The 24,778-nt window shown below is 41.9% G+C and overlaps 1 protein-coding gene and 1 non-coding gene across 2 annotated transcripts in view; one reads left to right on the top strand and one right to left on the bottom strand.

Moving 5' to 3' along the window:
• The window catches only part of LOC147677998 (DNA topoisomerase I, mitochondrial-like), a 1,183,590-nt gene that overhangs the window by 92,151 nt on the left and 1,066,661 nt on the right, over window positions 1-24,778 (bottom strand). The window contains exon 22 of the mRNA XM_086945880.1: window positions 2,873-2,941. Within this exon, the coding sequence (XP_086802006.1) occupies window positions 2,873-2,941 (69 nt within the window). The remainder of the gene's footprint in view (window positions 1-2,872; window positions 2,942-24,778) is intronic.
• LOC147677999 (small nucleolar RNA SNORA15) lies at window positions 23,477-23,613 on the top strand. Its single transcript, XR_015303002.1, has one exon. It is a non-coding gene; the product is annotated as a small nucleolar RNA SNORA15 (small nucleolar RNA).

A 24,778-nucleotide genomic window follows, 5' to 3' on the forward strand; every position in this document is an offset into this window, starting at 1 on the left:
GATCCTGCTCCCCCTCCCAATCCTCTTCCTCCATCCCTAAACCTTCAGAATAGGGCAGGGTGAGCGGCATGAAGCCATACAGCTCTGTCGGCGCCGGTCTCTGCATCGGGGGACCGACCGGCTCAGTGTTGTCGAGAATGAGGATCGGGGAGGCACCTCCGGTAGGCGCTGGAGACACCGAGGACCTCAGCATCAGACGTGACACCGGGGAAAGTCACTGGTGCGATTGGGGTCGGTCCCAACACAGGAACAGATCCAATTGAGGTCATGGCACCTGATCGGCAGGCATGGGAACCGCAGAGGCTCCCCCATCCTCGGAGCCTGTGGGGCCCGAAGGCGCGCCAGTAGGGTCAGGCTCCCCAAATACGCACACATGACGTCACAGAACTCCTTCAGTTGGGGGGTCACTCCCAGACCCAGAAATGCAGGGAAATGCAAAGCTGACCCAAGCAACCACTCTGCTGGGCGGGGCCTTGAATGCCAAAGTTCGCCCTCCGCGTCGCGAGATGGGTGCGGAGGGTGAAGTCAAAGCACACTAAATGGGGTCCATGACTGACCAGACACAGTGACAAGCACCACATGGCTTGAACCCCGAAGCATTCATACTCGACGTAACCTAAACACACCAACAAAGTCGACAAAGGGTCTTAAGAAGTCTGTAAAAATTGACAGGGGGTAGCTCTCTTCAACGGATCAGCACTGGCTGGTGCTGAAAGAAAAGAACTGATGTCAGCGCACTGGAGTGGCAGTTATATTGATGATGCGGATGTCACGATGACGGCGAACATGACAACATCACGTCAGTCGACCGACGCCACCTACCGGCGTGTATGGGGTACTGCTAAGAAAAATCTTCCACATCCAGCCTGACGCCTGGAAGTTCAAAGGTAAGGAACCTACGGCTAGATGTATTAATCAGTATCTTTTTTTTACATATTGCAAAGCAGTTGAGCTGCAGTGCAACATGGCTTAAAATGAACACAACAGAGCTAATACGTCAACAGCATTTACAGCTCTTTAACAGGCATCATTATGTTCTACTCCATATCCAGAAAGCATAGCCTTCACCAATTATCTGACCTTTTAGCACTTTTCTGTGACACTTGCTGATCTTGTATACATTTTTCAGCATGCAATTGGCTGTGCAGGTTGTTAATGGAGCGTCAATTTTGTGCGTTCTTTTATTACTTTTATTACTTAAGTGGTACTTGCAGGGTCTTTTGGCATCAAATGAAAAGATTTTATCATATTGAAGGTGGATCTCGTTTAAAGGGTTTCAGCATGGGTAGATCCTTTGAGAACTGGCTCCCAAAGGATCATGGGCTAAGAACTACGTGAATCCCTGCATTGTACAGGCAGGGGCATGCAACATCAAAGCAGGGGGTGTATTTGGGTGAACAGGCAATGATGGCATTTATTTAGAAGTAGGCTGTAACCAGAATATACCACCAACCTATAAATCGGCAGTTCGAAAGCTGGAGCTTATGTGTGTGGATAAGTCAGAGCCCAGAAAAAACGAATGAGATGTTAAATAACACAGACATTTCAGAGCCGGGTAAATGTCGGCAAGGGTGAGCTCCATTTTCCAGCGATGAATTGCGCCACCCTTTAAACGAAACCCAATGCCCCATAATAACTGAAAGAGTGCATTATTATCTACTCTTTTGTACACCATGGTATACATTTAGACATAATTGGCATCTCCAGCTAGTGTCTGTTTATAACTGGTTATATGAAGAGGGGTGGACTGTGCTTAGAATATCCTGGTTGTGAATATGTTACATGTAAAATAATCTGCGGTGTTTTACGAGCTAGTTTCATTTACTTATCCAATAATATGAGATCGTCTTGTGTATGGAGTTAAACATGCAGTAGCTGACAATTTAAATTCAATTCAATGATTTTGAAGGGTGCTAGTAACAATGTGGGGAGAGCGCTGGGGAGTAGAGGAGACATCCTGCAGATGCACATGTATGGATTGCTAGACAGTAAATAAAAAAAAAGTACCTACCGAAGTGCCCAGCCAGTGGAAAAACAGTGGCTACTAGCCAGTGACTGGAAGCTGTACTTGGGCCATGCTCCACAGCATGGAATGCCATGGACCGAAAGCAGGAAGACAGGCCTTCCCTTGTTAGCCCCCTCGGATGCTTTGTAGAGCCAGGTACTAGTTCTCAGCGCCAGGAAGCCGCTTGGCCACAGTGCGCTTTAGTAAGTCCCTTTTTTCATTTCATTTCAAAGTGAAAGCAGACAATGTGCTGACCCAGCAGAAGCATGGGAATTAGAGCAACATGGTATCCAACTTATGGCAAGTATTGGTAAGTAATGGGCACTAACTCACTTTAATTTTTTATTTTTATTTTTTTTAATACTAGAGTTTTCACAAGTATTGGTCAGGCAAAAAAAAAGCCAGGATTGCCATGGGCTGCCTAACCTTTTCTGGACAGTTAGGCACTCCACAGTGGAACCATTACCCCAGTGATGGTTAGTTTTCCCTAATTCTGAACATGGAATACGCCTGCTTTGGTAGCTCACCTATGAAGTGGATTTTGTTTAAAAAAATAAAAACGCTTTAACGACTGAAAAATGGATGAGTTTCATCTCGCAGGCTTTTTCACAAATATTTTAGCTCATGACATATTTAAGAGGTAGTGTATATAGTGGCAATGCAGTAGCTAAGCATTTTTTCAGGTTTGTCCTTCCTCACCCCTTGCCCATTTTGCTAATGAGGTGAACCTACAGTGGCACGTATACAAGCTTCCTTTCTCTGAAGATTCCACTGCCATCTGGTGCCTTACCTAGCTTAGAGATGCTAACACTGATTCATCAAATTACTACAGAGCCAAAGACTGATCTTCACAATGCATGTACTCACATTTAGTCGGTCAAATAGGTCATCCCCTTCCTGCTTGTTCTCCATAAACAGTTGCAGATTTTTAAAAACCTAATAAAAAAATAGAAAACAACTTAAATTAAAAATGTTTGAGAGCTAGCTGCACAAACCACACAGATTTCAGCAGAATTAATAGTTGCCTAGGAAAAGTGTGTCACAGGAGATGTGATCGTTTACAGATTGACAGTGAACAAAATGGCGCCACCTCCTGCACTAAAATGTACAACAGCTATATTGCAGAGGGCATCCATTACTGTCAGCTACCATGAAGCATGACAGGGTGCCTTATTGAGCTGCCCCCTGCAGTCGAACAGAGGTAGTACAATTCCACAGTGCAAGTTTAGTTAGGAGAAACGGAGCCAAAAATCTGAAAAACATTATACCATGTCTAGATGAAAAGGAAAAGATGAAGAAAGTGTAAGATTAATTTTATTTATTACATATTTCAAAAGAATCAGTTTTAAAATATTTAGCCAGCAGCGCTAAACGGCGAATTAATTGTCGACACAAACAGCATTTACAGGAATGAAATGGACTCACCACTACGGATAACCCCAAAATGGAAATGTTCATTTATTAATTTATAATTTTAGTGAAGGACTTTATGACATTTTTGGCCAGTTCAATGTGCTTTAAGGTAGAGAATGTGATGTGCAGTAGGTTAGAGCAGCGGAAATAAATAGGGTAGCACTAGAGCATGGTTCCGCCATGATGGTCAGAAAGTCCGAACGTTCAAGCCTTCCAGGACATCTTAGAGCATGAGAATGAGAGATTTTTTACCTTAGTAGGTTATGCTATGCGCGCAGTAAGTTCAATATGTGTTTGTCCATTTTAATCAATTTTTTACCTTAGTAGGTTACGGCTAAGCAGGCAACCTTAATCTGCAAGGGACGCTGTGCTACCGATCCCAAAGGTGTGGGACCTGGAAGAAGAGACGGTGTGTCTTGAAACGAGTTGGCATAAAATAATGGATGGATATAAAAGGCAGCCTGCAAATTAATACCAGATGGTGGGGTGTTGGTCGTGTGCCCTCTCACTGCGCTAAGGCACGTTGGAAACAGAATATGAACGCGGCGGCCTGGCCGCAGAGAGGAGCTCCATCATCAACCAGTGAGGACTGCAATTGCCGGTTGGTGAGGCTGAGGTCCCACACCTTTGGGATCGGTAGCACAGCGACCCTTGCAGATTAAGGTTGCCTGCCTAGCCGTAACATACTAAGGTAAAAAATTGATTAAAATGGACAAACACATATCGAACTTACTGAGCGCATTGAATGAAGACTGCATTTCCCACAATGCCTAAATTGAGCATACGCCAGCTAGGGGCAGGACTAAATGGCAATAATAAAAAAACTCATTTGCATCAATGCTCGTGGTGATATGTGTTTTGCCATCAGCCCTGGAAGAAGAGACAGTGTGTCTTGAAACGCTTTGGCATAAAATAATGGATGGATATAAAAGGCAGCCTGCAAATTAATACCAGATGGTGGGATGTTTTTCGTGTGCCCTCTCACTGCGCTAAGGCACTTTGGAAACTATATATATATATATATATATATATATATATATATATATATATATATATATATATATATATATATCCAACGTAAAAGTTATCCCAACTTCAAGGAGCCAGCAATCAGGTAGGTGTAAATATTCGTTTTTATTTGCAGGTTTTGGCAGCGCAGGAAGGAATCAGCAAAGTTCTGTTTAAATCTGAAAGCCTGACGCGTTTCACGCTCTCACGAGCGTTTCCTCAGAGGCTTGTGAAACACTTGAAAGGAGCCACAGAGTTTTTCAATCATTAGTGCCTGCCCCAGTGGGCGTTGTCTCTCGCAAAGCATAGTGGTGCTTGTAGTCATCTCTTCATGCATTCTGAGCTGCTCCCCAAATGTCAATAAATCAAACATTAAAACTCCAGTGAGCCAGCAACTTGTTCATCTCTTGCCTGCGCCGTGTTATTTCACCTGCAAAACGACCTTCCTCCCAGTTTCACGCTGTTAGCTATATAGCTGCAGCCTGGACCCCTGCCATGTGGTAGGGCTCCTCACCGACTGATATATTTACCGTCTGGTGCTATGGGACCACAGGGGTGCCTCAAGGCCCTGCGGTCCTAGCCGGCACTCTGTCTCCTGCAGGAGTTGGCATTGCTATTGCACACAGGGAGCTGCTGGAAATACAGCTCCATGAGTGCAAGAGCAATAGTTTCATCTCTTTCCCTGCCCGTATGTGGGCAGGAAAAGAGATGAACGCTCCAGTTCCAGAGGGCTGGAGTACTTTGATAGCTCCCGCCTCCTGGAACCGTAGTGTCTGCTTTTGCTTGTCAAGAGCTGTCAGCTCCCGCCAAGCAAAAGCAAACAGCTATGCCCTGGTGGCGGGCACCCCTGGACATAGCAGAAGCAGGACCTTGGGGTGGCGGTCCCCAGGGCCATTAATGGTTCCAGGAGGGGGCTACACGGGCTCCCTTCTTTTACTTTTTATGGGCAGGCCCCGGGGAGGTGGTAGTGCCCAGGGGTTACTTTCAATTTAGCGCAGGGGAGTTGGTGGTCCCCCTAGCCCTGGGGGTCCGCGAGGTTCCCTATTTCTTTCTATTTAGCCACAGGGAGGTTAGCTACATTTTTAGAGGCTTACAGGGGATACTGGGTAGGCAAACCTTTGGGGATCACGCTAGCCATACCTCCCCCTTCTGCCCCAAGTGTCTAGTTTTCAAAACTGTCTGGGTTTGGTAGGTTTCCCTAGATGGCCGCCGAGAACAAAATTGCAGGTGCCCCCCTTGCAAAACCAGGTCATTTTGTGATAGATAATTTTGATGTCTCCACAATACAGTTTGAGCCCTTTCCGGTCATGGGTACCCACCCACACAAGTGAGGCACCACTTATCGAGAGATCTGGGGGAATGCTCGGTGGTAGGAAATTTGTGTCAGCTCGGTGATACCACAATTTTCCCACACAGAAGTGTTAATGTTAATGTTATGGTGTGTTTTATATAGCGCTCGGCTACTCAGAGTGCCCAACGCTTTTAACCCAAAACGAACAGGGGACAGAGGCAAGGAGGGGAAGAACCTACTGAACGAACAACCAGGATTTCAAATCCTTCCTAAAGGCCAACAAGTTGGGATTCCTTCAAAGAGTGACTGGCAGAGTGTTCCACAGCTGAGGAGCTAAGCGCCTGAAAGACCGGCCGCCAACCCCACTCTTCTTATGACCGGGACCGAGGCCAGAGCCAACGACTGACCTCAGTGATCTGGCAGGCTGGTAGAAAGCCAGCCGCCTTTGGATGTATTTGGCTCCGGACACATGAAGAGCCTTAAAGGCCAAGGTGAGAGCCTTGAAAACAATACGTTTTCGGATGGGCAGCCAGTGCAGAGTCTGCAAAAGATCAGAAACTCTGGCCCGCCGATGGAGTCCAAAGATGGCACACGCAGCCGAGTTCTGAACTACTTGCAGGCGCTGGAGAAGATATTCTGGCAAACCCAAATACAGAATGTTCACGTAATCAAGGCGTGATCCAATAAGCGCCTGCACCGTGATTTTCCTGTGTGTCAGCGAGAGAAGTGGGAGAAATTTTCGAAGCATCTTGAGAAGGCCAAAGCATCTTCCTGTGAGGCCGAGAATTTGGGGCTTCATGGACAGATCGTTCTCAATCTTTATCCCAAGGTTCTTGGCTGTCGTGGAGGCAGCCGTCGGATTTATCCGAATTACACTTGAGGCTGTGCTGATGGAACTATTTAAACACAGTCCCAAGGCAGCCTCTAATGCTCTCCCCATCAAAATCAGCCCCTTTACCACACGAGAAGAGGAGCTGAGTGTTGTCGGCATATGACAGGATCTGGGCCCTGATCTGATTGTTGTAGCAAAATGTGAAGTTTGGAGGGGATTCTGGGTAGGAAAATGCTGGGAGATATAAGCATGCCACACCTCCTTGGTCTCCCTTAAGTGTCTAGGTTTCAGAAATGTCTGGGCTTGGTAGGTTTCCCTAGATACCCGCTGAGCCCGGGACCAAAAACGCAGGTGTCTCACTCTCAAAACCAGGTCTTTTTGTTATCCATAATTTTGAAGTCTCAACAGTATGTTTTGGGCCATTTCCTGTTGCAGGCACTAGACCTACCCACACAAGCAAGGTACCATTTTTATCGGGAGACCTGGGGGAATGCTGGATGGCTGAAAGTTTTTGGCTCCTACAGATTCCTTCTCAGAAATTTGCGGAAAATGTGTTTTTTTTAGCAAAGTTTGAGGTTTGCAAGGGATTCTGGGTACCATATCCTAATAAGAGCCACTCAAGTCACCCCATCCTGGATTCCTCTGGGTGAGTAGCTTTAAAAAACGTACATGTTTGCTAATTTACCCTAGGTGCAGGCTGAACTAGGGTCTAAGATCAACAGCTAGGCACATTGCGAAAAAAAGGTCAGATTTCACTAGAAAAAGGTCATGTGTCCATATTGCGTTTTGGGTAGTTTTCTGTCGTAGGCACTAGGCATACCCATAAAAGTGAGGTACCATTTTCATTGGGAGACTTGGGAGAATGCTGGGTGGAAGTTTGTGGCTCCCTGCAGATTCAAAAACTTGACATCACAAATGTGAGGAAAATGTTTTTTTGACAAAGTTTGAGGTTTGCAAGGGATTCTGGGTAACAGAGCCAGGTCAGAGCCACATAAGTCACCCCACAATGGATTCCCCTGGGTGTCTAGTTAACATAAAAGTAGGACTATCCGTAAACGCGTACACGGCATTCGTGCTGCTACTGCCATGGCGAGAACCCCATTCCGAGCACCACGCTCACTGATATAAGGTAAACGCCAACAACGGATATACTTTTCACAAACATTTGGTTGTTTGTTACTCCACAGTCATTAAGACTAACGGGCGCTCCCTCCTCTTCTTCTTTGTAGTGCGGTAAGCGGAGATTTTGGCGAGACCAACACTAAAACGCTTAGGCTCGCAGGTAAATGTGTGTTTGATACTATTTCGTAAAAAGAAAGCATATTCTCTCTTTTTTAAATAAACAGTGCATTTACGTGAAACCACTCTTTCACTGCAGGTTCCGCGCGTTTATTGACATAACGTTCAAAAAACAGGTGAGCTGGATTAACTATTGGTTTCCTCACCTTATTGATAAATCACCATAAAATAACTAAGACAGTTTTGTTGGATTTATGTCTTACAGATTTAACCTGTTTCACCATCACAGGTAATTAAAAGAGTAAAACAGGATTCTTTCTCCTTCTAATTTCCAAAATATGCAGTCAATTTGACGCATAGTGATCCTTTCTTTTTCAGATTATGAAAATATAGCCCAATTAAACCTAAAATCATGAGTTTCGCTCATAGAAAATAGGTAAGCTGATAAACATTCATTATCCAGTATAAACATTTAAAACTAATCATAAGATACTCACTCCTTGCTTTTTGTTTTTCTTTCAGACCCCTGACGAAGGGGCTTTTTTACGCCCCGAAATGCATTGGGTTTTTTCTAAATTTATTTGTTATGATTTGACGATATACTGTTGGTCGTGTATAATAATCAGTATTATTCATGTGAATCACTTCTAATAATTGCTTGAAGTAATGTAATTATGTATATCATGTGATGGAAGAATTTGATTTATGATATTGAGTAAAAATAAACCAGAACGGTTAAAAGGAAAAGCATTCTGATTGTAGTGCGTGTCAGAGTCCTAGTGTTTCACACTAGGCCATATACATTGTTTCACCAGTGAGCAGGCACTAATCTGACAGAGCACACTTATTGTAAAAACATTCAAATAACAGACACACTTGAGTGCAATACCCTTCTCTATTCATATCTAAACTTACTGCACCCTAAGGGCATTTGCACCAAACCAAATATCAAAATGTCATTCGATTCAATCGCTTCAATAACTGACAATCGAGCCAACACTAAAGTATACACGGCAGATGAAGCTAACATAATATACAAGCTCATCAGAGAAGTAAAGACGTTCGACACGCAAGGAGGATCTGTTGAACAGCAACTCAAGCAACTGGAATATCTCACTAGACGAGAATTAAACCAACGCCTACACGCAACTACTTTGATACAATATCATCGTGTCAGAAGGATTCCTAGGGGACTCAGACTTGCAATTAGACCAATGTTATACAGACTCAACAATAATCCAAAATTCATGGAGAAATGGTTCGAGATTCTCAATAAGTGTTCTTTGGATTTAATATTACTATTGGTTGAAGAGCTTGCCAAAACATTAAAGGATTTGGAAGAAGAAATACACAACATTAAACAAGAGCTTTCAGAAAGACTTGAAGAAGCGCAATGGGAAAGGTTTTTAGAAGACATTAATACGCGTCTTGACAAATACGGAAAGGAATTACAAGAGACCAAGCTGCGCAAATTTAAACGCGACACCATCGACTATAAGTTAAATGAAACGTATACGTGGGCTGAGGTCTACGCAAAGAAAAGATTAACCGGTAGAAGACAGCAACCAACATCTTCTGATGAGAGTGTGGTCTCAGATAGTGAGTTAAACATCGCTAGACAACCTATTTCAACTCAACCACCGAAAACAGGACAGATCATCGACACACCATCCAACATACCGGGTACCTCATCTACTTTTTTAGAGAAGGACCAGCCACCCAGCAAACCACCGGATTTAACATTGGCTCAACAAGAAAAAAGACAAGAAGAGGACAAGGAGAAAGAAGCAAAAGAAAAGGAGAGAGAGAAGGAGAAGGACAAAGAATTGCAGAAAAAATCAGGGTTACGGAGTCAGACAAAAACCTTGTCATAAATATCTCTCAGTATCCACTGTCAAGTTTTGAAGAAAATCTGTTAAATAAAGGCACTTCTTTCGTTCGAACATACCAGTCCAACGAGTTTGAAACAGAGATATCTTTTTTCAAATTTATGAGAGTCCTCAGATTAAAATACTTTTTCACCACTTTGGATCCAACGGAGAATTCGGAAGACCCTATCAGACTATTCAAGCCTAAAAGTAGTTTTGTTCCCCCCACATCACATAAAAGTCTGGATACTTTTGAGACTTTGGTACGAGCAGATTTAAGCAAAATACATTACAAAAGGAAACTGAACAACTTGACAAGAGCAGAACAAAGTACAATACAACGATTGGCCAGGAACACGGCCATAACAATACAAAAGGCAGATAAGGGAGGTGGACTCGTAATCATGGATTCATCATTCTACAAACAAAAGGGCGATGAGCATGTTAAAGACAGGAATACCTACATGGAGCTACCATATGATCCCACGAATAATATCGGCAAAGACTTGGATAACATTTTGAAAAAGGCAGAAGAACTGGAATGGATAGATAATTCCACCAAAAGATATCTTCAACAAATCTACCCAAGGAGACCGAAGATATACTTTTTACCCAAAGTACATAAAAATGTCGACAACCCACCCTTCAGACCTATAGTGTCGGGATGTTCCTCTATATTTGAGAACCCGGGAATCTTTATAGACACGCACATGCAGCCATTCATACAGAAATGGCCTACTTACCTCCAAGACACTTCTGACTTCCTCAGAAGCCTATCAAACATTGACACGACAGGATGCGATGAATGGACTCTATGCACTATAGATGTCACTGCATTATACACATCAATTCCGCATAAACAGGGTCTAGAAGCTATGGAGTGGGCTCTACTCAGGACTGACAAATCAAACGAAGAAAGAATTTTGATATTACAACTATTAGAATTCTGTCTCACCAACAGCTATTTCACCTGGCAAAATAGGTATTACACCCAATTGACGGGCACAGCTATGGGCTTCCCAGGAGCCTGTATATACGCAAATATCTACATGGCTAAATTCGAGCTAGATTACATTTTGGAAGACCCATCATGGCAGCAAGGACTCGTTTATTATAAACGTTTCATTGATGATATCTTCATTATTTGGAAACAATCAACAACTGCTTTACTCAAGGTTATCAGAAGTCTAAACCTAGCTGATCCAAGGATTCAATTTACACACAAAATCAGCAACACAACATTACCATTCCTGGATGTATTAGTTGAAATCAAGGATAATTCCATAACTACTAAACTGTACAAAAAACCAACAGACAAAAACACTGCATTACTTTACAACAGTTTTCATCCAGCAAATCTGATCAATAATTTGCCCATATCCCAATTCATGAGGATCAAACGGATATCAACTGATAAGGAACAGTGTGAAAAAAGCCTCAATGAGCAAAAACAAAGATATTTGGAGAGAGGTTATCCTAAGAAATTACTGGAAGCACAATTGGAAAAAATCAAAACTATGTCAAGAACTGATCTCCTGACCAAAACATCTAAAACCTCCACCACCAGAATGGTGTTTGTGTCTAAGTACTCAACCGCTTCCAGAGATATAAAGAGAACAATATCAAAAAGATGGGAAATTCTTCTAGCAGAAAAGGATTTTGAAACCCTATTCAAAGAACGTCCACTGTTCGCGTATAAGAGAGCGCAGAATCTCAAAGAACTGCTTTGTAAATCCATACCATTGCAACAAGAACAACTTCACAAAGGAACAATGAAGTGTTACAATTGCAAGAATTGCAACAATGTAATAGTTGGTAACACACTACTACACCCACGGACTGGCGAAAAAATAGCATTGAGACATACCACAAATTGTGACTCAGAGCATGTTGTGTATTCCATCAAGTGCCCATGTGGCCTGTTGTATATTGGCAAAACAGACAGAAAATTGAAAATCAGACTGTCCGAACATAAAAGCCGAATACGCAACAAAAATTTAACATCTCCTCTAGCACAACATTGGATAGAGCAGAATCATGGTATTGCCCAAATTCGCTTTCAAGTGATAGAATTGGTGCCCCAAAGACTTGGAATGGACAATGCTAAAATACTGATCCAAAGAGAAACTTATTGGATTCGAAAATTGCAAACCCTGACCCCATTTGGATTAAATGACAAACTGGAAATGGCATGCTTCTTGTGAAATAGACAACATTTTCCCAATATTTCACACATCCATACACACAGATAAGGTTTACAACTTGTAAATTTCAAAAGTGAGAATACTTAGATTGTTGCCTCAGATTGTATATAGGCAGGTTTGATTTTGATGTAATAATTTGATTTTGATATATAACATGCATTGATGGTTTCTTAGCTACTGAATATAGTGATCTTTTGAGTATCTAGTTCTAAGTACAACTCAAAATCAGCTAACGTTATTTTCATTTTTCATGTGAATCACTAAAAAGTGCATATTTTTAAATTCCTGACGGATTTACCATGTGAGACACACGCTAATGTTTTGATTACAACTGTAGCACTCGATCCATACCCTTCTGTTAAGACATTACTCAGGTATAATCATTCGTAAAAATTGTCCAAACACTAACTAATCAACATCACATATCATCGAGCATACGTGATAACAAATTCTATTTAGTGAGGCAATCATGCCCGTAAATTCAATGTCATGACTTCAAAGTTAAGGCGCCAGGATGGAGATACGCGATATCACCCGCGTTCAATAAATAAACAAATGTGTATTTTAAAACGTGATAACCATATACAGCAAAAAGCCTGTAGTCATGCAATAACTTTAGAATCAGAAAGCTTTATAAAGTTTTCATCACGAATCCTCGCGTAAAAAAAGACCGTCCTCTCAGTAAGACGGATGTTAACATAAAAGTAGGACTATCCGTAAACGCGTACACGGCATTCGTGCTGCTACTGCCATGGCGAGAACCCCATTCCGAGCACCACGCTCACTGATATAAGGTAAACGCCAACAACGGATATACTTTTCACAAACATTTGGTTGTTTGTTACTCCACAGTCATTAAGACTAACGGGCGCTCCCTCCTCTTCTTCTTTGTAGTGCGGTAAGCGGAGATTTTGGCGAGACCAACACTAAAACGCTTAGGCTCGCAGGTAAATGTGTGTTTGATACTATTTCGTAAAAAGAAAGCATATTCTCTCTTTTTTAAATAAACAGTGCATTTACGTGAAACCACTCTTTCACTGCAGGTTCCGCGCGTTTATTGACATAACGTTCAAAAAACAGGTGAGCTGGATTAACTATTGGTTTCCTCACCTTATTGATAAATCACCATAAAATAACTAAGACAGTTTTGTTGGATTTATGTCTTACAGATTTAACCTGTTTCACCATCACAGGTAATTAAAAGAGTAAAACAGGATTCTTTCTCCTTCTAATTTCCAAAATATGCAGTCAATTTGACGCATAGTGATCCTTTCTTTTTCAGATTATGAAAATATAGCCCAATTAAACCTAAAATCATGAGTTTCGCTCATAGAAAATAGGTAAGCTGATAAACATTCATTATCCAGTATAAACATTTAAAACTAATCATAAGATACTCACTCCTTGCTTTTTGTTTTTCTTTCAGACCCCTGACGAAGGGGCTTTTTTACGCCCCGAAATGCATTGGGTTTTTTCTAAATTTATTTGTTATGATTTGACGATATACTGTTGGTCGTGTATAATAATCAGTATTATTCATGTGAATCACTTCTAATAATTGCTTGAAGTAATGTAATTATGTATATCATGTGATGGAAGAATTTGATTTATGATATTGAGTAAAAATAAACCAGAACGGTTAAAAGGAAAAGCATTCTGATTGTAGTGCGTGTCAGAGTCCTAGTGTTTCACACTAGGCCATATACATTGTTTCACCAGTGAGCAGGCACTAATCTGACAGAGCACACTTATTGTAAAAACATTCAAATAACAGACACACTTGAGTGCAATACCCTTCTCTATTCATAGTTTTCAAAATGTACAGGTGTACTAGGTTTCCCTATGTGCCAGCTGAGCTAGGGTCCAAAATCCACAGCTAGGCACATTGCAATAAAAGGGTCCGTTTTCAGCGGAAAAATGTGATATGGCCACATTGTGATTTGGGCTGTTTCCTTTCACGGGCACTAGGCCTACACACACAAGTGAGGTACCATTTATATCGGGAGACTTAGTGGAACACAGAATAGTAGAACAAGTAGACTTTTGATGCAATTTTGCATTCCAAATATAAGAGAGTGTTTAAAAGAAGTAATTGTAAAAAATGCCCTCTAATTCACATGCTAGTATGGGTACCCACAAATTCAGAGAAGTGCAAATAACCACTGCTTCTAAACTCCATGTTTTGTTCCCATTTCGGACATACATAGGTTTCCTTGATACCTATTTTTCACTCTTTATATTTTACCAAATGAATTGTGGTATACCTGGTACACAATGAAAAACTATTGCAAGGCGCAGCTGAGGTATTGTTTCTGGATATCCTGGGTTCTTGGGGAATCTACGACTCCTATATATCCCTGCAACCAGAAGGGTCCAGCAGATGTAATGGTATGTTGCTTTAAAAAATCTGCCATATTTAGAAGTTACAGGTGAAAAACTACAATTTGTACCTCAGTTTTCAGCTCATTTTAATGCTTTTTTTTATTTCAACTGTTAATTTATATAGGAAAACCTTGAAGGATCTACACAAATGACCCCTTACTCTATTCATGATTCTGTCTACTTTTCAGAAATGTAAAGCTTTCTGAGACCCATTATTTGTACACCCATTTTTACCTCTAACTGAAAGAGATTGAAAGCACAAAACATGGGAAAAATAGGCTATGTCCCAGTAAAATGCCAAAACTGTGTAGAAAAATGTGGTTTTCTGGCGAGAGTTTGCCTGTTCCTTGAAAACTGGGTAGATGGTGATCTAAGCGGCACAAACCCTTTGTTGATAATGTTTGCAAGAAACATACACTTTATTCTTCAGCACTTTTTTCCCATTTTTCCAAAAAGAAACAAAGTGCTGTTGTATTTTGGCTAATGTCTCGGTCTGCTCCAGGGGAATCCATAAACTTCGAGTACCTCTAGAATCCCCCAGGATGTTGAAAGATAAGGACGCAGATTTGGCATAGATACCTTATGTGGACAAAAAGTTACAGAGGCCTTAGCACAAACTTCTCCAAATAGTAAAAAACCTAAAAAAGGCTTAGCTCCGGGTGGGTTCAGGGGGATGGGGGAGGCCTAGCAGCGAAGAGGTTAAGGACAAGGACCAGTATTCTACCCCATCCTAGCATTATGAATGTATAATGCTGACAGCACTGACTGACTGAGAAAGCTGAGCCAAACTAGTCTTCCACACCCAAATTCAAACCACTGCTAGGGTACCCTCTAAACCATCATTCATCCGGACACGCTTCACAATCTGTTCTCGACATACTGCATTATTCAATACTCCAACACTACACCCCCATTCACTGCCACACTCAAACTCCTATCATCTCCCTACAGCTTATAATCCAGAGCTTTTACATATGCTTCTACTGACAATAACCTGCTTAATTTGACTGAGACACTAATACCAGACTATGGAAGTGGTAACCCAGAAAAAATAAACACAATTATGAGCTTTTGAGCCACACCGACTTGAAAAAGACTTCACTGTCAATTTATTTTAACCTAACACAGGCCATTTAAAATATAAATTGGCCACCACATAATAAAACCACAGCTCAGTAACTCAAAGAAGGACAGGTTTTCAATAGGTTAGATCTTAAACCCTGCAGACAACGTGGGTAAAGTAAAGACTGTGGATGGTGCTATGCATGCAGGTAGAGAACAATGTAGAAGCTGGCTTCCTACCACTTATGAACCTGTTTGAATTACATCTGGATGGAACATGGTGGGGGCAATAGAATGTAGGTGGGTGGGGGATGAGAGAATTCCAAAGGGTACGGTTGAGAAGACGGGGGATGCAGTGGAGGCACTGCGATGCACGGGTGGTATTTCTCCTGTTTGGTACTTGGGAATAAATCACCTACCAACTTGCAAAGCTGCCTCATCTTCATCCTTTTAGTACCCCTAAATGTACTCCATGTTCAGGTTATGTAAATGTCCTGTGTATGCCTGCCATTAGTGATGTGACATCTACAACCACATTGGCAGGCACATTATAAATCTGAATTACCTCACGTTGTCAGAGTTACTGTTGTGTGTTCTGAGCAGTGCTTAATTTGAGCTGTTGACTGCAGGTGAGACCCACCACCATTCCTTTGTGGGGTCCTGCACTTGTTTTTGTTCTTCAGACTTTGAACAGGCAAATGAAAGAGAACACAAAAAGGAGGAAAAAGGGGAGAGAAAGACTGAAAAAAGTGACAGAGGGAGAAAACAGGGATGAAAAACAACTGCAAGAGTGAAATAAAGATGAGAGGAGTGCCTGGCGATGGATGAAAGAGGCATGAAGTGGAGTCAAAACTGCACCACCTTGGTATTTTGCACTCCAACTTTCAATAGAGCAGGCCGTGTCCTTCTGAGCAAAACCTTGGGCACGGCACTTAATCTTTTACAAATTAAGCACTGGTTCTGGGACGACAGATTCTACCACTAACAGTAGCTTAATATAGACCTCAGACATTGTCAAGTTGTTGATGTCCAAAGACTTGCAAGGAATGGATGCTAAAAGTGTGAAAGTTAGAATGGTCACACTGTAAAAATATTTTTTTTATATAGCACTTCCTACTACACGTATGTTGTTTCAAGCTATGTAAATGAGAAATGTTAGTAATACTAATTTAAACTTACTCAATTTACCATTTCCCAGAAGGATGGAATGCAGAGTCAGCCATACAGAGATTCAAACCCATGATCACAGGATCACTGCATAATTCAGCAGCAAACAACTCAATGAGGTGTTGTGGTAGCATACATCATCTTAATCCTTGCCAGGTTTAGAATTTCAAATGTAGACTAAACCATGTATGGTTATCAAACTAGTTTCTGCTTCCCAATTCCACATCAGCATGCAAATGCTGGCTTGTTAAGTTTCCTTGGGGTACTACTGCATTGACCTAACCTCAAGGGTTGTCAAGCAGGTCAGGCACTGGTACACAGCGATAAGCAGCAGAGCTCTGGATTCCATGAGCAGGGCGGACGGATTCTAAACCTTTCCACTGCATAACTTCAACTGGATAATAAAGTTCCTATAGATTATATACGAAGTGATGAGTGGATTCTTCAGAAACAGGCAATCAATGCAAGCCCACGGGGGTCTTGTTAATAGTTCTGTAAGCCCAAACTTTCCATTTCATAAAACGGTACAAATTGACAATCTTTGCACTGCACGAGCACGAGGGACTCTTGGTACTTGCGATACAGAGCACTGCACAAACCTCTCCAAGCAGTAAATGCTTAGGATCATGATGGGATATCTCTGGTAAATGAGGGATACTTGAGCCACTCCTTAAACAACCATAGGCTGTAGTTAGGTTTTTAAAGAGGATTCCAGTGATGGGAGGAAAATTCATCAGAGTCTTGGCTGTGTTTTTCAAGCTCACAGCTTTACAGCATACCCCAGCTGCTGGGTATTTGTTAGCAATGGACTGTGATCTACAAAATTAACAAATCAACACATGCCTTTATCAAAATGATCTTTCCAGTGGCGGCTCCTCCCCACTGACTTCAATAGGAAAAATAAAATGATAAAGTATCGTTATCAATTTATTAGGTCTCGCCTAGGCAGCGCGAATGCGCTGCAGAGGAGAGGCCTAATGCCATCGGCACAGCTTTGGGAGCAAAAACGTGCACGTGTTGCATTGCTTGCAATGGCAACACGTGCACGTCTGGCAATTTCCTTGCGGGAGCGCGTGGCGCCATATGGTCGCACGCTCCTGCAATGGAATCGCACAGGCCCCCTTCCCTGCTGCCGAGTGCTTGTTCTTTAAAGTAAACAAGGGCAGCGTTTGAAAAAAGTGTTTAAATAAGTTTTTCTGAGAGTTAGCACGACAACTGCCTATTTATTTTTACATTTACAACGGGGGCCCCTTCCGTTATGTGAACGGCTTACCACCCCAGCTTGGGAATCAGTGAATTTTCATAGTTTTGCAACCTGAATTCTGGTTGCAAATCATTAATACATTTCCTAAAGAATCGATAAGGAATTGCTTCTAAATAGTGACTCTTTATTGAGTTGCAAACCCGTTTTAGGAGTCGTAATAATTTACCCACTCCTAAAAAAGGGTTTGTACATATTTAGAAAAATGTTTTTGTCAAAAGAGTGTCACTTTCTAAAACTAGTATTACACACATACACAACTTCACGTTGTATTTTAGGCCTCGTAATTATTTTCCAACATTTTTGCATGAGTTCAAAACTTCCGGCATCAAAGACACCTTGTGCTTATGATACAGCCTAACTAAAAGTGTGACACGTGACGTATGGGTAATATGGCATTATGTTCTATTTAAGGGCTCGCGGCCACTAGCATCTGTGGATCGTCATACGTTTCATGTGAGCTTCAGCACAAATACATCATAATGAACTCACATTCTGCGTTCCTTTCATCGAATAGCCAAGTAGTCACGGTTTTACTTTAACTCTGCCTCCGCCTGACCTCTTGCTAACGTCACTAGCACGATGGCTTGCGAGATCAAGCAGAACACCCCGCAGCACGACCGCTCCACGCGTGTAGGGAGCATGAAGTCCAGCCCAACTAAAGACCACACCTGCGCGGCAAAGCAGGAACACCCGCGGCACAAACAGAGTACGCCAGTCACCAACACTAAGGCCTGCCTCATCAAGCTGGCCTCCTGCGTTCCAGCACCTAAGTCGGATAGCTGCAAAAACAAGCAGGAACCCCCATGTCAGAACCCCTGTAGCACCTATCCAGCCAAACAAAAGAACCCCTGCCTGCCTGTCACTTGCTCAACGGTGTGCACTAAAAAACGGAAACCACCCCCAGAGAACCCCTGCATAGTAAGATATGGCTGGCTTGTGGCATCCGTTCTCCTCAATGCTCACATGATTTAAACAAGCATTGGTAAATGGAATTGGCTTCGCCTATGTGATTAATAGGAAGTTATTTTTTGTTGTGATATAAGTTACTGAAACTACGTAAAAGTGTTAGAACTTGTTTATTGAGAAAGGCTATATATTTTGCAGTAACTGGTGGTGACAAAAGCGTGAATATTTGGTAAAGGGTGGAGGATTTAACTAAAATGAGAAACAGCCCTCAGCATTCTCCAAATAAAAATGTGAGAAACATGTTTTAGTACGGTTGAGAATTGGGGAGAGGGGGAGGCTGGTAGAAAGTGGCATTTTAGAAACTACGAGAAGATGAGTGATTGCAATTTCATTAATAATCTAGGAAGTAAGGCAGTTGTCTTGTGCTTCTTATATATGGCCTTCATTCTTATAAATGAATGGAGCAACTGTATGGTCGATTAAACCATTAACAAGAGAGGTTTTGTACAGTGCGAATTCTGCACTGAATTATTTTTAAATGCCCTCAAGTATGACCATCATGTAAAAGATGGATGATTTTGAAAATTGCCAAGGATTACACAAAACCATACAAACTTTCATGCAGTGACTCTAATGCTCCAATAAGTCTTAGAGGTGGGTGGACTTTTATTTTCACAGTCTGGAGAAATGTCCATTGTGTGTTTGTCAAAATCTTTTTCATATTGTGTGCAGTAGAGACCTATCTGGCCTAGCAAATACAACCGGCCCTTCTCCCCTCCCGATTTCGTCGAGTGCTCGCCCGCGAAGACTTAAGCATGTCCTCTAATTACTGTAAATATTGCCCCATGGAATGTTATCATTCAGCACCCTTCTTGTAAGTTGATAGCCTATAACTCCATCGTTCTTTTTCAAAGGGTGTTACATGATTTTTTGTTTTATTGTCCAGCTGTTCGTTTATGACGCATTAGAAGTTGTTCTCTGTCAGTTATGAAATGCTTTGCCATTTTCGTGGTCATTTTCTTACATGTGGTGCAAATTTTAGTATTCACCTTCCTTAGACATTCCAATATATTGAAGACCGCAAGGGAAGGTGATCATATAGTTTGCCCCCTTCAGAACTGCAATTAATGTTTCCTAATGCTCCGCACAGAATGTAACCCTAGATCAATTGTTTTGGTTTTGTAGTCGAGGTGGTAAGTGCTGCACTGGTAGTGTCCTATTACTTTAGGACGACCCAAATGACTAAGCATGGTATTGTGGTTTGTGCTTGTTCTCATACGCTTAGTATGGACCAGAGCATCCCTGGAGCTTCTGCCTCGTTTGTGTAGAGCCGGAGTAGCTGTTATAAGAGACCATGGGGCAGATTTACAAGCCCCTTGCGCCTCTTTTACGCCACCGTTGCCTCACTTTTGTGACGCAGCAGCGGCGCAAAGCCAGCGCCTTGCTGAGGGGTATTTACAACGTGACGCATCTGGGAGATGCGTCACGTTGTAAAGCCCCGCGCCACATGTAGATGTTCTGGCGCGGGGGGGGGGCTTTCTGGTGCAGGAACGCCTCCTAAAAGTGGAGAAGTGAAATCTACAAGATTTCACTGAGTCACTTTTAGGGCATTGCTGCGTCAATACCCTGCGCCTGCTTGAAGCAGGCGCAAGGATTGACGCAGCAAGGTAGGGATAGCGCACCCCCGAGCCTTGCTAGAGCTGCGTTGCGCTTGCGACGTGAGTCAAGCAATGCGCCGCCTTTCCGACGAGGGATACGACACGCACCTGCCTATCCGAGCTCCACGGTGCGCCGCATTGTAAATGTGGCACGTCAGTGGTTGCGCACGGGTGGGCAGATGCGTCACAACTCTTCTGGCGCATCGCTGCTGATTAGCAGAGATATGCCAGAAGTCGTAAATCTGCTCCTATTTGTTCAATATGCTCCAGTTCTTCTTAACTGATCTTTTTACCATGTTGGATGCTATATTGAAGGTCTTGAAGATCAGCCCGTTCTCTTCATAGTGTCTTGTGATCTTTGTGTCTATGACTGCACAGGAGTCCTGCTGCTTAATTTTCAATGCCGCCGGTTTTGATACGTTTTTTTTTTTTAGGGAGTCCTAAAGAAGTGTACAGTTGAAATCTAGGCCAGACAACATAAATGGTCATTTGGGACAATTGAAGCATCTCTGCATGTCAGCCCTTATGAATAGCCTTTCTCTGTTTGAACATTAACAGTGTGGTGGTGTACATAAATTTGAATCAAGCTGCGCTTTTACAGGCTTGTTTACGGGGCTGGAGAGATCAAATTTACCAAAGACGGCAATGTGTTATTTCATGAAATGGTTAGTTTCATAAATGCCTAAATGTAATCATGTTAACCATTGAGTGTTCGTTCTCATTTCTGTCTTCTCTACTTTGGGGATGTAGACATAGCTGTATCAATTACATGTGTATTTGGGTAATGCAAGTTTGGAGGACGGGGATTTGGATTTGTTGGTTTATACATCTACAGCTAGATTCATCATAGTCCCGTTTTGCGATTCCTTAATAGTGATTATTAAGGAATCGCTATTAAGGACTTGCAAAATGGGATTCATGTAGGAATCGTTAAATAAATTGCGATTCCTATACACATTCCTTATTTGCGAGCAAATAAGGATGCGATTTCAAGGGTGCCAGGGGTGTCCAAAGGACACCCTGTAGTACCCCTGAAATGTAATCTACATTGGTGTTGCGCACACACATGTCCAAAGGACATGTGTGTGTGTAACATGCAACTTAGAAAAATGCATTTAAATGCATTTTTCTAAGTTTTCGCTATTTACCACGAGGTTTGACCTCACGGTAAATAGCGGCCCAAAATTGCGATTTCGCAATTTTAAAATGGTTCATGAATTGCATTTAAGGAATCTCAAATAGAGATACCTTAAATGCAATTCCTCGCAAATGTGCGAATTCTTTATTAGCAAATTTTGCATTTGGGATGATGAATCCCAAATGCAAAAATTGCACTCGCAAAGGGCCAGATTCTCAGAATCTGGCCCTTTGCGAGCGCAATTAAGCTTGATGAATCTGGCCGCTAGTGCAGGAAAATCCATCGGTTTTATGCTGCATGCGCTAATTGGTTTCCTGGCTGACAATGAAAATACAGTGTGTACTTTAGGCTTGTGGGGGTGGGCCATGTATTATTGTGATAAAATGGGATACCAAGATTTTGTTTGAGGGGAGTCCTCACTTTATTTTAATTTTACTTTTGTAATTTTGGCGCGTTGGTTGTAAAATTTTGCGATCCTAGAATAAATGTATGAATGAGGAAGCTCACATGGCTGCTTCAGTGACTATGTAGCAAGTTTCTTTTTTTAAATTCAGCTTGTGTATGATCTTATCTGTTTTTGCTTGTTAAGCAAATTCAACACCCAACTTCATCGTTAATAGCAAAAGTTGCAACAGCGCAAGATGACATCACTGGAGATGACACCGCTTAAAATGCGTTGATTATTGGTGAACTGCCTAAACAGGCTGACATCTATATTTCTGAGGTGCGTTATTGTTTTGAACAGATTGAAAAATTTGATGTTCACATGTACTCAAACCTTTCGTGTTCTCCTAACACAATTAGTGTAGTTTAAGGCAAATGTACAGTGCTGTAATCTTAGTCCCTTTATACCCAAGGCTTGAGGCACATGTTTGTATTGGGAACACTTTTCCAGATTGTCCTGACCACTGCTTTTTATACCCGTTATCAAGGTGATCATCTTCTGCATATGCAGTTAATTAGTCTTGAATTTTGTGTGTAGTGGAAACTAGTCTAGATGTTTCCTTGTCCAAATTTCTACACACGTACAAACTTAATTTTGCCTTGGATTCTTAGCATGGCTGTATTTCTTTCTTGCTTCTGGAGTCCTTTTGACACTAAATTATTTTTATATATTTTGCCCTAAAATCTAGGTCTTGTGTAATTTCTTTGTCTGACTTTTGTCCAATTTCTTTAGTTTATGGGTATTCAAACGCATATAAACACTTCTTACTGGCCACTTTTGCAGCCCTTGTCTCTGTAAGCCACCAAGTGTAAATCCAATCTTTAATGAGCTAAGGGCTGAGAAACGTGTTCAAGCAAAGGAATCTCGTGTACTTATGGGATAACATGTCATAACTAGTTTCCTAGCAGTTCTTCTGTGATCACTCCTCCCGAGCCGTTGCAAGTGGATTACTAAAGGTTGGTAGCTGAATCTCTGTTTTGTGGCTTTACATCTTCAACTTTATTTCCTTAAAGGGCTTGCACCCCAGGCCCTTGAGGTCCTGGAACAAATCAAGATGACCAAAGAAATGGACCGGTAAACACATTAATGTTGCAAGAACATCCTTGGTACTAAAGTCCATGCCAGATAGGCTGATATCTTAAGAGTTAAGTACAACAGAATTTGAAGTGTGACGCAGCAGATAACTTGGCAGGAGAACTGCCTGCATTTTAAATCAAGGGTTTGCATTGTCGTTACCAGTAGAGGTTGGTCCGTTATTTGTAAATGGGCAAAGATGTTACATTTTCCAAGTGTTGACTAGTACAAATTGATTGAACTTAACTTTTGAGCCTTAGTAACGTCTCTGGGATTCTCTGGGACATTTTTCTACATATGGAGGTAGAAGAACCATATTCATTTTAAGCCCCCAATTAGGATTAACAACGAATGGGTCAAAAATCGTAGCCTGTCCCCAGTGTAGCCTGGTAGATGTAATAGCGTTCACAAATGAATGTTTGCACCTAGTGGTTTGGTGGGGAGAGGGCGAGCCTTGTACTGGACGATGTTTTAACACACTTTACTTTTAAAACAACTTTCTAACCTATAGAGAAATGTTGCATGGGCGAATTCTGCATTTCTTTTTCAGTAGTTGATGCAGGCAGACACCATGCTATAGTATTTTTCACTTTTTTGTAATTAATTAACCGATGGCCATTCACATTGGAATGTTGATAAAGAAAGGTGACTACAATGAGACCTACCCAGTCGAGTCCTATCACTACACAGCATTTTCACTTCCTCCCCTAGATCTTCGTTGTTTTGGTTGTGCTATTTATGGATGTTACAGTTGTTATTCATGTAAAATTTCTGGATTGGGTTGGATATTTCGTGGTAGACTGCAGATGATTTGCATGCATTGATATGTTCACTCTTGCGTCAAGTCCCGACTAGTCCACTCAACGGGGTAGAGTCTTGGTCCCCCACCAGTCCCACCAAATAATATTTTGTGCTTCCAATTTCTTTCTACATAATTAACGATGTGATGTTTTTAAGATAGAGACGTTTACAATTAAATCTTGAACTGCTACCATATCAGTGCTATTGATCCGTGAGGAACAAATCTTGAATTTGTTTTTTGTTTCGGTGAGCTCTTGTGGTTGGGTCAGTGCTCTATGAATCAAGCCGATTTCATTGATAGATTTATTTTCACCTTTATAAGAAGCTTGAATTAAACTAGCATTGGCAAAGCCAATAGGCTGCATCTTTGCATATAAGCTATGCTGTACAACATCAGCAAGATGTAGTGCAGCTGGCAGGGCGAAAAAATATTTTTAAGGGTTTTTTTTTTTAACGGGCTGGTAAATTTAAAAACAAAGGTGCGCAAAAGTGTTTAAAGAGATGGGCCAGCGGCAATTTGCAGTTTTTTCCCCTGCAAGAAAAAGAAACAAGCATTGGCATAGCCAATAGGTCTCTCCTTTGGGGCATTATAAGTGTTTAGCCATGCAACACCTAATGTTGTTGCACCAAGGATATTGTGCTGGATAACTATACACTTATAAGGTCCCAAAAGGTGAGACCTATTGGCTGTGCCAATGCTTGTTTTTCCTATTGAAGTCAGTGAGTCTCGAGCGGGGCTGGCCAGAGCAGGGAGAGGAGTGGTTTGCTCTGCTTAAGTGTGAATCACTGTTTGGCCGGTTATCTCGCGATGGCCGAACAGTCCTGCACACTTTGAATCTTCCCCACCTGGCTTGCTTTTTTACAAACTGGTGAGCAACTTGCAAAGCCTCTCAGTCCCCCTGAGTGCCAGAGCAATCACAATGCTGCATTGCAGTGTGCCATAAACTGCATGCACACCAGGCAGGCTGCCTAGCTTCTGCATTATCAAGTTCTGGGATAACCTGGGTATGCCAAGGTATCC

The sequence above is a fragment of the Lissotriton vulgaris genome, chromosome 12, assembly GCF_964263255.1.
Source record: "Lissotriton vulgaris chromosome 12, aLisVul1.2, whole genome shotgun sequence".
In the NCBI taxonomy this organism is placed as follows: domain Eukaryota; kingdom Metazoa; phylum Chordata; class Amphibia; order Caudata; family Salamandridae; genus Lissotriton; species Lissotriton vulgaris.